Source organism: Pleuronectes platessa, chromosome 17 (genome assembly GCF_947347685.1).
Source record: "Pleuronectes platessa chromosome 17, fPlePla1.1, whole genome shotgun sequence".
NCBI lineage: Eukaryota > Metazoa > Chordata > Actinopteri > Pleuronectiformes > Pleuronectidae > Pleuronectes > Pleuronectes platessa.
This window is the reverse complement of record NC_070642.1, coordinates 8,675,883-8,691,965: the sequence shown is the minus strand read 5'-3', so window position 1 is coordinate 8,691,965 and position 16,083 is coordinate 8,675,883. Positions and strand designations below refer to the sequence as shown.

Genomic DNA, 16,083 nt, shown 5'->3' with positions numbered 1-16,083 from the left:
TAACCAGAAGGTTAGTGGTTCAATCCCAGTCCCTCCGCATTCCAGAAGTGTCCTCGGGCAAGATATTGAACCCTAAATTGCCCCTGACGACTGGGCTGGCAGTGTTTGAGTACTGTAAAGGGTCTTGAGTGGTCATGAAGAAGAAGAAGAAGAAGAAGAAGAAGAAGAAGAAGAAGAAGAAGAAGACCTTCTACAGCAACAATAAGTGTTTCCAGAAAGAGTCGGCATTTGACACAGACCTCCAGGTTTGTACTTCATGTCCTCTTCCTGCTTGATAATTATGTCCTGATGAAACGCCCCAGTCGGTGGAGGCCTTGCTACGTCTGGGTGTGTCTCAGATAAGGTGTAATCAAAATTTGTAACCATGCAATTCATTCTGTCAATGTTTGTATTTATTTACTTTTGTGCTGGATGATTATTTCAATTCTAAGTTAATATAATATGACTCTTAAAAGTTCCGTAAACCCATTCCTGCTCTCACCCTCCTAGATGGCAGTGTTGGGCCACACAAAGGTTGAGGCCTGCAGTCCCACAATCTGAGGTTTTGCTGATGTTCCTTCAGGTTACAGTTCAGTGCGGTGGTATCGGTGTGCTGCCCATTGCCTCTGAGGTGTGACACCTTTATTAAGACACCGCTGATAACATCTGATGATTTGATTACCTAATCAGGTTTTTTTCCCCGTTTGTTTCCTCTCAAGGTCGTAACCTTGTGCGCAAAATAATGAAACATCAGTCCGGTCCGTTCTTGCCAATGCGCACAAAGGCAGTTAAGCTCCGGTCCATTCCAAACCTGATAGTGGTGATAAGTATCCAGCTTTAATAGGATCAGAGGCAGGGTTAAAAGGAAAGTTGGCCTGCTCTTATTGATACAGGCTTTGCAAGGAACTTTAAGGAAACAGTAGAAACACACTGACTAAATTAATTTAGAATTTTGTGTTATAGATGTGATCTATAAAACAAAAAGCACAAAGAGTTAAATGCAAATCACTAATGAACTCCTTAGATACAGTGTTGAGGACATTTCACCTATTACCAATATAAGCATTTATGTAATTTCTCACATTATGTTAAAATCAAATGTTCTCATTTCCCCTGCTACATACATCCAGACTGGAAGTATGTAGACAATTACACATGTTTGGCTCTTCATGCTCTGTGTCTCAGCAAGTGCGGTTTAAAATGAAATAATGCATTTCAGTGCCAAGACTCAGGTTTCATTTGAATGGGTTAACAATAAATAACTGTTATATTGTGATATTGTGTTTTAAATGTAAATGATTTCAATTGATTTGAGCAAGAGAACATTCAACAATAAAACCATGAGCCTTCAACTAAGTACAAGGCAATGACAAAGCTAAACACTTATCAACAAGTTCATGTGTGATTAATGACAGGCACCAGCCCACACCACACACTGACACACAGGTCATTAAAGGGACATGTGCTGTGGCAGCACATATATGGGAGCACATATCTTCCCTCAGCATCTTATTCTCAGTATTTACATAACTGTAAAAGCAATCCACTTATTTTATATACATAATGTATTCTTCCATTGTGTGAAGTTCTACGATAAACCTATTTTCATCATTTACTCAATATTGAGTATCTATAAATGTGGCTATTTGGCCAAATATGATGCCCCAGAATAATATCCCTTGAGAAAAACATCATAAATACTGCGTTTCCACTGACAAGGTTACATCACTGCTGATGTTCATACAGATCCATTCAAATGACGGATGATTTCCTATTCACCGAAGACGTGTTCCAACTCTCCGTTGCAATTTCCCTGCTTTGATGTCCTCTAATGAAATCATCAGGAGAATCACTCTCTCATCCTCTTCCCTCTGCAGCCTATAAAGAGCCAGCGCTGCCAGAATGGAAATCGAGGCGTGCGGCCTGTTTTAATACATCAGTGGAGTCTAGAGGTGGTAGATAACAAATGATGAAATCACAGTAGTACACAAGTAATAAATGAGTCTGCTCATTGCCAGGAATTATGCTTGTGCACAAAGAGGGCGTGTGCAAGTCACGTCCCAAACCCTTCCAGTGGTGCCGGATAATTCCTTTTGTGACAAAATGTAGGGACAAAGTGTCAGTTGGCAAGTTTAAAGTGGGAATAATGGAAACAAGCGCAGTGCAGAGGAAGATTAAACAAGTGCATCCTCGATATATGAGCAATAAGAGCCACATATCCCGACTCCACCATCGCCTGGCTCAGGTCTTTCTTCAGATGAAGACATTAGCCCAAGTGTCAATCACTTCTTGTCATAGCAAATCCCAGAGCGGTCAATGTGCACTCCCACCACGGTTGGGCGGGCCCTGCCCAGTGCAGCGGACAGAACGCTCCCTGACTGACACAACCATTAGAGATTGTTACGCCTGTCTAAACCCTCCCTCCATTATAGATTATCCCCAGAGTGAGTCACAGAAGAGAGGACTGGGTCTGCTCTCCGGGATTCAGGTGAGGCAGCCGGGACGGACAGACGGATTGACAGGCGGGCCATTTTCCAGCAGAGCAGTAGACTCTGTCCGACTCTAGACTGCGGGTATAATGAAGAGTGAATCCCAGCCTAAATATGCACAGATGAGGAACTAATGATAGGAGAGTGGATGAGTGACAGAGGAAATGCAGGCTGCTCAGGTGTGTGCTGCTGGAGGTGAATGTCAGTTTGACAAATTAAATCTATGGACTATGTGGCTCTGTACACAGTATTCAGACTATAGAGCACAAAGGAAGAGCTGCATAAATACAAGTAGGCCCTCGAGGAATCTACTTTGATTTGAAGCTGGAGCCTAATGGAAGCCATAATTATAAATCCTGAATCATCAGCATGTACCGGACTTTTTATGGCAATTAAATATTACATGAATTTTAGGTACAAATTTATGTTACAGCAGCATGAACATTTTGTGCGCTGGAGAAACAAGCAAACACAGCATTGGCTTATTTTAACATTTTACATTTAGCGGCTAAAAGGTCAGTAAACAGATACAAACACCAAATTCTGAATGGATTTCTATGAAACTTGTTGGAAAGATGAGACATGGCCAAAGTAATAATCAGTTTTTGTTGCAAGATTGTGACCTGTTCCCCAATTTCACAGAGAATAATTCCTGGATGAAAAAAACGGGGACATTTAGGAGGCTGATTTCTTTGAGTGTGAAAGTTGATGCTGTTTGATTGGATTAATGGGGACTGTTGGACCTTGATGTCCGAGTGCCATTCTGATCTAACCTCTGTTTTTTTGCCACTGGAGAATGCTTCACACTGATGAGACTCAAGAAATCAAGAAATCTGAAAGCTGTAAAACCAAAACAACTGGATCACATGCTACCTGTTTAGCTTTGGTGACCCACCCTAAAATTCCATCACAGGCTTTGGAGTGAACAAGCTGATTTAGCAGGACAGTGAGATGAGAGAGCGCCTCACTTTTTTGAGATGTCGAACTTGACACAGCCGAGGAAAACAAAACTGCAAACTAACTTTTACTGTAAAAAGAGGTATCATTTAAGAGGTTTGGTTGGATGAAGACCCCCCTTGGTCCCCCTTTGCCCGGGGCCCCCAATGTCCCTCGAGACGCTCCTGCTGCTCAGTAACATGATAATTCACTATGAGACACTTTTCACATTCCATGTACCATCTATTCCATTGTTGCTGATAACATTTTGTGTAATTTTGGTGAAGTTTACATTACTTGCTATCAAATGTCAATCACCCAGTGTTACAATCACATGTCAATCAGAGCTGTTGTAGTTGTAACGTGGTGGGGACAGTTTATGTCAAACAGCTGTGACATCACTATTTGGGCTGTGGTCTCCAGTGCAACACTTCAGCTGTTTTTTCCTGAAGTAAAATGACTAATTTCTCCGTGTGGAAGAAGAGCAGTGTCCCCGGCAGAGAGGAAACAGCTCCATTGTTATCCGTGGATGTGGGTGTGTTCCTTCACCACAGCGATAAAAAGACATCCTTTGTTGCAGCGGCAGCTTTCAGCGCTGGAAGAGAGGAACAAATCTCACAGTGTGAGATAAGATGTCTCTCTTCGACAGGTCAACGGCAGCAGTGGGCGGGGGGTGCATTCATCACCAAAATTATCGCTTGGCTGTCAGCGAAACGGGGCGAGGAATATCACAAAAGGGCATCAGCAAAAAGAACACGTCACCCGAGCTGTCCTCCTCCAGGTCAGAAGAGTGGCAAAGGTGCAGTGCAACAACTCAATATTGTTTATTATTTCTGCATTGGTTTTCATTTCGGTGAACAGATAAGGAGGTATCCATCATTGCTGCTGTTGTCTGCGGGCTGAGGATTCGATTATGGCCCCACACAATATGTTCACCGTTAACACACAACAGCACACAAAGGCGATGCCAAGGAACCAATTTCCTCTCACCTTCATGAATAAGAATCTCATTCATCTTCCTCCGTGCGCATTCATAAAGGCCGACAGGAGACGAGAGGAGACCCATTATCTAGCTGTCTGTAACACTTCAGCACTGGTCTGTGCACGAATGCAGGCTGAAGGGAGAGCTCAAGTCCCTGCTGCTGTTTGGAGACGGAGGCCCTGCTGGATTCAAAAACCCTTTTCCCCCTCATTCTGTCTGCTGGAAGGACTTTTCCCTCACCCCCTTCCAAAACCCTGCAACGATCGAGCCAGCTGCTACATGTCTGATTGATTTCCACACACCGACTCTCATACCCAGGTCCTTCACAATAACCCCCCCTACTATCTTAAAACCACCTCACACAGGCAGCAGCAGGCGGACGTCTCTAACCGTCCGTTCACCACATCAATTATTCATACACCGGGTTAGGATAAACATGACAGGAGCATGTTCCAGTGGAGATAAAGTAAATCCAGCACTGTGGGGCTACAGTGTGGGATTGATCAAAAGTAAGGAGTGTACAGATGATGGAATTATCCCAACAGGAATCAGAGGACAGTGGGGGGAAGCTCTGGGTGCGAGTAAAACACAGATACACCACTCAACACGATAAAGGCGAGTGTTGAATTACATCAGAGCCCCTCTCCCAACACAGAGTCCTGCTCCTGTGTCATTCAACCTGTTTCCTCAGATGCGGAGGGGGGACTGGGACAAACCACCACCGCCTCCCCCCCCTCAGGTCGTGAGGAATTGAACGACTTCTGAACACGTCAGCTTCTCTCCACGCGAGCACAGGTCAGTGTTAAATCACATCAGAGCCACTTTGCTGTAATTGAGTGATGGATTAATGTTGCGTGGGCCACATTCATCGCTCACACATGGGAGAGGCCGGGAGAAGCCTTGAGAAAAACATATTCAAAGCTAAATGTTATGGGCTATATGTGCTTGTAGACTGCATCAAATTGCACATACCAATAGATATCAATCCCATAAGTATGCCTTCATCAGGATCTCTGTATTATTTCTTGAGAACTTCACCGAAATGTCCAAAAACACCACAACTCACCGGGGGGCGAATCCACGGGCACTGGCCAGGGGGCGCTGCCCCAGCTGAAATCTGATTGGTCACGGGAGTTCCCATGTCCTGTCGATAACATAAAATATGACAATTTTGTTTATTTATAATAATTTATTTATACTTTTTGAAGTGCACTGAGCTTGAACAAGGAACAATTATTTCAAAATATATTCAATGATGTGGTGCTTTGAATCAAAGCTACAGAGCTAACAGAAAACAAGGAGTGACTGTGTGCACCTTACTGAATCATGAATTGTGCATGGATGTTGGATATAAAACACAGATTTAAAGAAAATTGGCAGCTTTTGCGTGCTCTTGTGCCATATAAGTGCTACTAAATATAGTGAATTTTCTTTATATTTTATCCAAGGTATAGTCAGAAGAGTTGTATCTTTAGTCCGCGGGCGGAAGATGTGTACCTCATTCCACCATTTAGGAGCCAGAGCAGCAAACAGACGTCTGGTTTTGTTGAGTGGTAAGCTCACAGTGAGGGAGCAGCAAGCCGATTGGCAGATGCAGAGCGGAGTGGACGGGCTGGGGTGTAAGTTTGACCGTGTCCTGGTTGTAGGCCGGGTCTGATCCGTTCGCAGCACAGTGCCCATGTGCTAGTGTCTTGAAGTGGATGCAGGCGGCCACTGGTAACCAGTGAAGGGACAAGCGGAGGAGCGTGAGTGAATTTAGGTTAAAGACCAGTCGAGCTATTGCATTCTGGATGAGCTGAAGAGGTCGGATGTCACCAGGCAACAGGTAGACCTGCTAGGTGGGAGTTGCAATAGTCTAGACGGAAGATGACCAGATCCTGGACCAGAACCTGCTCCGCCTTCTGAGTAGGGTTGCAAAATTCCGGGAATATTCAAAGTTGGAAACTTTCCATGGGAATTAACGGGAATATACAGGAATATACGGGAATTAACAAGAAATTGTGTGGGTAATTTATACTAACTGTATTTACCTTGTCATATACAGACATAAATATAAACATTTGTTTTGTCATAGGCTGATTTGAGCCCTGAGGAAACTTGGGCACTTGACTATATGCTTCTGCTTCTTTGTGTCATTCTTAACATAGGTCTTTGCACAGTATTTGCAAATGTACACAGCCTTTCCTTCTACAGTACATTGGCTGGGGTTAAATGTCTCCACACAGGAGATAGTGCATGTGGAATTGCTCTGTAGAACAAGATGAGAAAAAAGCTTGTAAAAAACACTAATGCAATGCCAGAGATATAAATAGTTGGCCAAACAATTGGAATCGTCTTTACAAATATTTTACAATTAATGGATAAATGAATAGAGAGAGGCTAGATGGACAGATGAACAATCCTCAATCAGCATGTTAATATATCTTCCCCATTAATATCATCGAAACTTACCTGACTAGTCCTGCACACTACAGCAGGCATCAATTTTCCGCCTCTTTGCAACCCTACTTCTGAGTGAGAAGGAGACGTATTCTCCTGATGTTGTGCATCATGTATCAACAGGAATGGGTTGTCGCAGCAAGGGAGGGTTGACTGTCATGTGACCATTCCAGGTTCCCAGCAGTGTTTGCATCTTTACCTCAATTGTCTTGGATTCTTCCTGGTTTCAAGCTGCTAGCTCAGTGTTGTTTCACAGTTTTAAAGCTATTATTTATACTTCTGATGGGCTCTAAAAGACCAGCAATAAAGGTCTAGGGCATTCCACTAATACGGGAAGCCATGACTACAAACCAGGCCCATTGAAAAAAGCATTAATCATGTGCATATGACAACTGTCTGACCCCCTGTTCATGTGCGAGTAAAATATGGGACAGTGCAGATTTGTGAGTCTGCTGGGCTCTGTAAAGCCACATTGATTATATTTCTGAACCCTGGGAAAATAAAACTGTCACACTGCATAAATCATAATTGATTGTAATTAATGGAAACAACTTTGCTCTCATCATCTAATATCATAGAGCCCATTTCTGGAAGAGAAACTATTGTTCTCACTATTCAAACATCGTAATTGATGGTTTCTCCAAATACATTTTGGGCTTACAATCGTCGACAACAATAGGTTGCATTTTAGTAAATTTATTAACAGGGAAAAACCATTATAAAGTAAACTATACAAATTATATAAGCAATGGACTTCCCACTATGTTGTAAAAGTTTTAATTAAGCTGCTCTAAAATAGTGACAAATGTTGACCGATTTGAACGAAACACTATAAATAATACAGAGAGTATAGCAATTACACACAATATGAAATTTATTTTATTGGTGGTAATGTACAAGAATTATACAGCTGTTTGCTTTACACCTTACAGAATTACTGTTTATCTCTGTACATCAAATATGGGCTTTAACGGCTCACAAATACGTAAGTGGACAACTCAAAAAGGGGGGAATGTGGGGAGCAAATTAGACAAAGGAAAATATAAACTCCTCCTGAAGATTTTTATGTTGGTTCTGAATAAATGTATTAAAAAAAAAAAAAAAAAGATTAAAAAAAATCAGCTATGGTCTACACACTTCCCGGGCCCAAATATCGCCTATGCATGACACTGTCAGACATGGAGGCAGATCTCTAACATATCTGTATCCGTCGCTTTAGCTTAACTTAACGTGTTAATTCATGTTCTGTTAAGTAAGGATGTTCAACATGTTCTGAATGTAGCTGAATAAGCAACAAATAAAAACAAAAAAACAAAAGGGGAAAGGGCGCCACCTCCTCCGACATGCCTCTTACAGCTGTCCTGAACAGACTATCACTCCTTCCTGCGCTTCTTGTCGTGGTAGTCGTCCTTTGAGCGGCCGCTGGTTGAGGGCCTCTTAGAGCCGCCGTGCTGCTTGGCTTCCTCCAAGAACTTGTCCAAACCGAAGGGATCCTCTTCAAACTGGACTGGTCCGTCCCGCTTCTGCGCGTGGTCGGCCCCGGAGAATTCTTTGCCAGGAGCAAACCGGCTGGGGGAAAGAAATGAAACGTATTAGAATCTGCAGCAAAAATTCATGTTTTCTCTCACAACTAAAAGATAATGTCACTGCTCTCTGTAACAATCTTCGTGCAAGGACAGAGAAATTGTACAGGGTTTTCGCAAGAGAGTCTGAGAGCAGGACTTAAGGATTTCACCTTCAGGGTTTCGTAATAATCACTAAAAACCTGAGATTTCCCGCGCATGGACTTTTTGCGCAACACGTCAACGAGCCATTTGTAATGTTGACTAGTGAAATTTTCCCACCCTCGTTGTGGGTTTTACCTTCTTTTCTTCTAGTGTACCATACAGGCGCTTGATTTAACCAGGTTCATTCAGCCCTGCCCTCAGCAGGGCTGCACCTTTACATCTTCAATGAGCAAAATCAAGTTTTGTAGGTAATGGGAAACGGATGCTAATAACTATAAAAACAAAATAGTCTTTGTCCTATTTCTCCTTCACCTGTATTTTATCAGAACCGCACCAACAGAAAAAGTTAACAAATATTAAGTCAAATCAAGATCAAATGAAAGATTAACGGTTTTCCCAACTGGCCATAGAACTAGCCATTTAAGAAATAATTTAAGTTTTAGGAAGAGAAGACGCTTCACTCATTTGGTCCATATCATTAGTTGATTTATACCTGAAGAAAACAATATTGAATTATATTACATACGAACGAACATAAAGTCAAATAACTGTATGAACTGGTCATAAAAAATATAAGAGGAATATAAGTACTTGTTTTGCTTGAGTGCTTCAAGGTCATCTGTGTAGGTGTCCTTGTCAATATTTTTGCTGGGCCTGTAGATGTGTGAAGCCATGTCTTTGTTGCCGTGGAACGGCTTGTCGTAGACGTTGTACATGTCATCCTCACCACCAGCGAAGCCACTGTCCATACCCTGAAAAGACAGAGAAAAGGTAAGTGACTAAAATAAGGGACAGAACAGTGCACAATAATGAAATGGCCACTGTATAGACTCTTCTTCAGTTTTGCTCTGCTTCCTCTAGTACCCTAAAAAGGGATAAATGCTGTCCACACTAGGACACATGAAAATGTTTCTTTGTGTAGTGGAGCTCAGTATTCAGCCTTGTACACAAGAGATTTCTCTCCAATCAACACAAATATTCTAAGCTGACGGTAATGTACATAGTAGTAGGTATGAAACTTTCTAACCTTGCTTTGATTGAAGAGCCTCTGGTCGTACTGAGCTTCGGAGGAGGAGCGAGGGTTGGGCATCCCCAGAGCGATCAGCTCACTGACGTCTCTCTCCTGGTCTCTCTGCAGCTTGGACCTGGAACAAGGAACAGAGTCGGAGATGAAGCAACGATTCGCAACAAAAGCAATCGACACACAAAAGTAGTAGTGAAGAACTAAAAAAGTCGTTAACATGATTTTAACTGGAATGTCACTCAGTAAAATGCATACCTCTGCCAAGGCTAAACAACCCTCATCATATTCAATCAGCTGCACCTAATGTTACACACTGAAAAGATCCATGGTGTTAAATTTTCCCCCATCAGAATCCATGGATTGTTCCCTGTTTTAAACATACAGCATCCTTCACCAAGTTGTTTTTGTGTAATCTTGCCTACAAACAAATGGACAGGGGTGAAAAAAAAATTGGACTTCTATTTATTTTATATGCCTATAGGTTTAATTAAGATTTAAAAGTTTATGTCATTGGGGCTTCAATTTATGATTAAAAACTGTGTTTGAGGTTTTTCATTAAATAACTGGGGACTTGAACATTTTGACTGTTTATCAGCAAACAGCCATCTCAAAGTTAAGTGGAAGGCAATTTTAAGATAACAAGGTTTGTGCCGTCAGACAGCTGGAATTGTGTCTATAATGAGCTCTCATCTGAATTTGAATTCCTCCACTCAACCAGGGAACCACAATTCAATCAATCGGCAACCGCTCACAACGACCTAACACACAAACACCGATCACACAGGCTTAGTTCAATATTTCTGCCAGATGCATGCAGATTCAGCAGAGAGGGGTGGGTGAGTTCACATGCAGTGTGTTTTATAGTGCGTGTCCAGCACCTCTTATCTGGAGCTGCCCTCAGAATGTTCCTGTCGTGTTGTCTCTCTTTCCGTCTGTCATGGCGGATCTCATCGCGTTCCCTGGCCTCGCCGTCTTCGCCACCTGCCACGTTAAACACAAAAGGAAATTTTTAAAACAGAAAGGAAACCACATGAGGAAATATGATGTGGAATATTACAGCAGAAATACGATGTGAAAAGCAACATGGGGACTGAAAGAATTGGAGGAGGAAAGGGGAAAACTGATGAGAAGAAGTAGAGGTGGGCTGTAGATGAAGATTGGGATGTAGTGGTAGATAAAAGGAAAATGTTATGGACAGCAGGAGAGGGAAGGCAAGGCGATGAGATACTGTTTGTCTTCAGTGCACATTTAGACAAAATCCCAGCTGACATACAGTATTGTCAGAATTAATCACAAATAATGTCAATATAGATATTGCTACGCTAGTCAGTGCTTTCAAAATGCATGAACAAAAAAATTGGAAGATAGGTGGTGCTGACACCAGTTTCCAAATGCCCAGAGATCCCCCCCCACACACACAAATGTCCTTAACGGTCAACTTTGCTACATCTTGCTCCTTCACTCACCTTTGTCTCCGTGACTTTTAATCCCCGCTCTGCGATCTCGAGCCATTTGGGCCAGCTCCCTAAGTTTCTCCTCCTTTTTCTCCTTCTCCTTCTGGGCCATCTTCTTCTCCACCTGCGCTCTCATCTCCACCGCCTCCCTGGCCTTGAGACACAAACAGAATTTCGCTGTTATTTGGATGTGGGTTGAAGGGTGCATATTTTAAGTAATGCCATTATCCTAAACTGTTGATCGGATCAATCAGAAGGATGGTGCCGTACCTTTCTGTCAGCGATGTAGAGCGCCTCAGCCAACTTGGCAAAGTTTTCATTGATGTGAACTGTTTGCAGCCCCCTACCATCAGCAGCCAGACGTTTGTCGAGAGGAATGGTGTAGCCCTGAGAGAAGTTACGAGAAACAAATTAACAGAGAAGCGGCAACCGGGTAATATATGTATATTTCTAGATATTTAGAAATAGAAGAAATAATTGTGGTGCCACGTTACCTTAGCGTTCTTCCAGTTGGAGATGCATGGAGGAATCTTCCACTCCTGCTGTTCCTTCACTGTCATCTAAAGAAAAATTAGGACATTTAGGTCAAAGATCTTCTCTTTTGTACAATGCAAGTAACTTTATTTTAAATGCATCAGGGTAGTAGTGAAAGCAGAATGTGTTACACATAAAAACAAATGTTCTCAAATGTTTAACTGTACCTTTCTGCTTGGAGAATGCAAGACAGGGGCAGGAGGAGAGGGGGGTCCTCTGGGAATCTTCTTGTTGATCCTGAAACACACAATAATACAACTTAATTATTTTCTTTAAATAAAAGGTGGCCATTATTACATATTCAACTGTTTAATTACTACCCAGTTTTTAAAGAAAGAGAATTCCAACAAATGACCTTCAACTCTTACTTTATGTTACATCCAGGTAAAACAAAGATCTTTATTTAGCTGGGAACTTCAGATTTCCTAAGGCCACAACATGATGCTTAATTTATTTAAGACTTTGTTAACAAACTGTGTCCAAAGCTGCTCTGAACATAGTAATTCTTAAAATTATATTAAATAATATATAGTCTATCAAGCCAGTCTTCACACATGACTTCATGCTGTTCCGAGACAGGTTGTTGACTTACTTGAAACGTGGAGGCTCCATGGGGTCTTTCTGCATCTCCACCATGCGGATCACTCTCTGTTTGGCCCCAGAGTTAAAAGCTACCCCCTGCTGGGATGGGGTGTATCTTGAAGAGAGAACAAAGCAGAAGAATTGGGTCAACATGGATAAACTTTTATTGTCCCTTGCATACATAAATACAAATTAATGAATAGTACCAACGTATTCGTTTCATAACAGCTGATGTCATAACTGTGAACCTATGTCATCACAATATTCAATCCCCAGATTAATAAATTAACGTAGTTGTAGAACTATCCAACTGTCCCTTCTGAATATTTGTTCTAAATGGTATGGAAATTGTTAGTTACTTTTAAATGTGAATATGACATGACTGATGTGACATGTATCTGATATTTTAATCTGTGATTATGTTGTGTATTCAACATTTTTATTTTTATTTTACAAAAAAAAAAAGGGTATGTCAATTGTCTTTGAGCATTGTCAAAAGTGCTAAATACATAAAATGTATGCTTATTATTATGATGATTCATTCTCCTACTACATACCTGATGTACTGTGCAGGAGCCTGTTTGTCTGCAGCTCTTACAGGCATAGCTGCAGCAATCTTCTGAGACACCTGCTTGTCCAAGGCAGCCCGAGTCTTATCTGTAAGCTACACACAACAATGACAATGTAAAGATGTTGAAATCTTGTTCTTACTAGCCTCATAATTCAGTAGAGGTAAGAATGAATAAAAAACTACCAAAAGCATTACGTTTCTGATTGTAATTTCACTTTTCACATTTACATAATTTACTCAACTCTACAGAGCAGAAGACAGATTTGATCACATAATATCAGCAGCTTAAACTTTCCAGTAAACAATGGATAAAACTAGTTAATGATCTTTGAGCAGTCAAATTTAAAATCTCACTATCAACTGGTTCTGTAAGTAAACAGCATGTGTCAGTTTTTCCATACAAACAAATTCCAATATGTCTTACTTCTTTCACTGCCTCCTCGTCGGGCTTCTGTAGCTCTGGGGTGTCTTCATTTAGCACTTCCTTTGGCAGAAGGTCTGTGTATTTACTGAAGATCACCTGCAACACGGAAAGATAAGAAATTATAGCAGACTGAGGAAGTCATCGTTTTCATGATGAAATCAAAACATGATATGCAACATAACCATGGATTGTTTAGACAATGTGCATCATAATGAAATGTGTAGTCTGTAGATGACAGGGGGAATACAGCATTGCGAATCATGTATCATATTAAAAAGTCACTTATACAAACTTCACAGAAAGACAAGTGTTTCTACAATTAATGTTTGTGTACTACCATCTTCAGACCAAGTCTGATCAGTCCTTTAATTTCAACAGGTCAAGTTACTTACTGATACATTCTATATGAGCACTGAGGCGACAGATGAAGCAATAACTGGTTGTGTACCTTATCCTTGCTCTGTCCTTGTCTGGCGATGGAATCATATTTGACCTTTCCCTCTGCATCCACTTGCACCGCCAGGGCATTGGACGTCTTCTTCTTCCTTCCCATCTCCTGAGGAAACTGGGCGACATGGATCTCTGGAAAAGCGCCTCCATCTCCAAAGTCCTGCAGAAGCACAGATGCCAAGGTGATCAGTGCTAGCAGTCATTTCTACATTCAGTGTCACGACATCATACGAAATCCACCAGAGCCACCTCCAAAGAAATGAGAAACCCCCTTAAAAGTTGTTCTCACGTTAAAGCGAAACGTGTAACTCGCGATTATCTTATTTACCTCGAGTGCACGCGGCACCCAGCTTTTCCTCTGTCCGTATTGAGGGGGCTCTCTGAGGGACGAAACCAGGGCATTGGAGTAGGACTTCTGGGCCTGGATCCTCTCCTCTGCCTCCAGCTGGTCCTGGGACAGCTGGGTTGGCGAAGGTAGGAAGCTGCACACACAATAAAACCAACATCAGTCACTTTGTTTTCAACGTAGTCGCGCCGCTGCTGGGAGGCCTAGCTAGCATTAGCCGAATGTAACACGGTAGTTCGTTGCTTTATTCATTAGCTTTAGCAGTGTAAGCTAACTCACTGTCCTCACTACACACCAATAAACCCCGTTAAGTCGAACTAAAGCAAACAGTTGACATTTCACTATCATACACTGGATAAACTTTGGAGTATCCATGCGCTTTTAAGCTAGCAGGCTACTGCTAATCACTTAGCTTCAGACATACGAGTTTGGCTAGCTAGCGTTAGCTGATGCTATTGGCATCATTAAAAGCAGAAGACGGAACAACAGACCAGTAACATCAAATCAAAACATTAAAAACAGTATTAAGACCAGTAAACACGGGCTGGAAATTGCATACAACCACAATTTGCTTCAATAAAAACACAAAAAGCCTCGACGCAGCACCCACCTCGTCAGAGACATTTTCCTTTCTTCCTCAGTGAAGACCTGACCTGCGCATGCGCGATGACAGCACGGACGGTAATGTGTGAGCTTGAAACTGCTTCGCTTTTTTTCTGTTAGTTTATTTTTACACGATCGCAGTGTTTAATGGTTTCATTGACCAGCCGCTATCATGTACTATGCTTTTTAATGAAATATATATTATTATCCTAACGATATCAAACAATTATAATGCATAATATTTAAATACATACATATCATATCAAACAATATCATTGGGCCACTATCTGCTTGCTCAGTGTTAAAGAATAGAAATGACAGCATGGTGTTCATCTATGATCACTGTTTAAGAATACGAATTAGTATAAGGAGTCCTTTATTTGCCCTGCAATGTGGAAATTTGCAATGTTACAGCAGCAGAAAGACAATAAATAAGTAGCATGCCGGACTTGGGTGAAGGAATATAAAGAAGTGTATAGAAATATAGAGTAAATATATAGAAAATATCAATGTTATTAAACTGGTATATACAGTATGAAGAAACAATCAGGGGTTAGGGGTGTTCAGCTGCAATATGCAACTCAACCGCTAGATGTCACTAATTTCTACACACTGAATCTTTAAACAACCCCCTAATTAAATAGATACATATATAAAAAAGAAAAAGGTATTGGTTCAGCCTAGCCTATCAACACTGGAAGAAGATACCTATATAGCTCTTTAGTTTAATTAAGTTTTTGTATTCAGCGTTCCCACAGCGTTCTGACTTGTCTTAAGGGAAAGCAGAGGTTTTACAAACAACCTTAACAATGGCTTGGTTTTGTTCAAGTGCCCTTGTACACCATGACTGTTTGCCAGTGGTCCAGCATTCACAACACCAGGACCCTGAAAGTGTAGTGGCAGGCAACGTGGTTAAATTAAATCCAGCCAAGGACAATTTTATTGTTAGGCAGAAGATACACAATAAGGGGAGAATAGTAGAATGGGAAGAAGTGGATGGGCGGTAATGCACCTTGACATCGGTTGCCACCCGTCAATAAACCGAACAAATAAGAAGAAGAAGAAGAAGAAGAAGAAGAAGAAGAGGTTTATTATTTACACCCAGGCTTAGATCTACTTTTATCCCACTAGTGCTGCCTATTGATGGTTTTTGCACTGCAGACAAGGTCATGTAAGCTCTCGGTTGATATAACTCCACACCAGAGCTACTCCTGCAGGGTGAATATTGCTCACATTCGTCTATTTTCTGTAGTTGTTTTAGCAGCAACTGATTCTACCTGGTTCTACAGAGCAATCAAACAGTGTGAGCAGGAAGGGCAGCTGATATCTTTCTGTGTAAAATAGATGAGGAAGCCCTCAAGCTGTTCTTGTGTCAGTCACCATTAAGGTTTCAGTAGAGTGCACTGAACAGAGGAGGAACATGGAAGTTCACAGAACGACTCGCGGAGAAGGAGAATTATGTAACAGACCCTTCTGTTGTGATGAATGTGATAAATATCTTGACTCAGGCTCTCCTGCTGTAATGATCAGCAATAAAAGTCAC

At 41.6% G+C, this 16,083-nt stretch overlaps 1 protein-coding gene across 1 annotated transcript; it reads right to left on the bottom strand.

The window, feature by feature from the left end:
• Positions 1-7,681: 7,681 nt before the first annotated feature.
• On the bottom strand, positions 7,682-14,605 carry snw1 (SNW domain containing 1). The gene is made up of 14 exons (XM_053445624.1): positions 14,548-14,605; positions 13,920-14,073; positions 13,590-13,751; positions 13,142-13,237; positions 12,704-12,810; positions 12,157-12,261; positions 11,732-11,801; positions 11,525-11,590; positions 11,301-11,417; positions 11,043-11,184; positions 10,455-10,557; positions 9,580-9,697; positions 9,144-9,304; positions 7,682-8,394 (listed from the first exon to the last, which is right to left on the bottom strand). Exons 1-14 carry the CDS (start codon positions 14,559-14,561, stop codon positions 8,199-8,201), a joined length of 1,611 nt encoding a protein of 536 aa, XP_053301599.1. The 5' UTR covers positions 14,562-14,605; the 3' UTR covers positions 7,682-8,198.
• Between the last annotated feature and the right edge of the window lie 1,478 nt (positions 14,606-16,083).

What these genes read in the sequence shown, in the direction of transcription:
- snw1 (XM_053445624.1), bottom strand. An exon ending in GCTCCTGCACAGTACATCAG is followed by an intron (nt 12,262 to 12,703) that starts GTATGTAGTAGG and finishes TCTCTCTTCAAG; the next exon opens with ATACACCCCATCCCAGCAGG. An exon ending in TCTACATCGCTGACAGAAAG is followed by an intron (nt 11,185 to 11,300) that starts GTACGGCACCAT and finishes TTGTGTCTCAAG; the next exon opens with GCCAGGGAGGCGGTGGAGAT.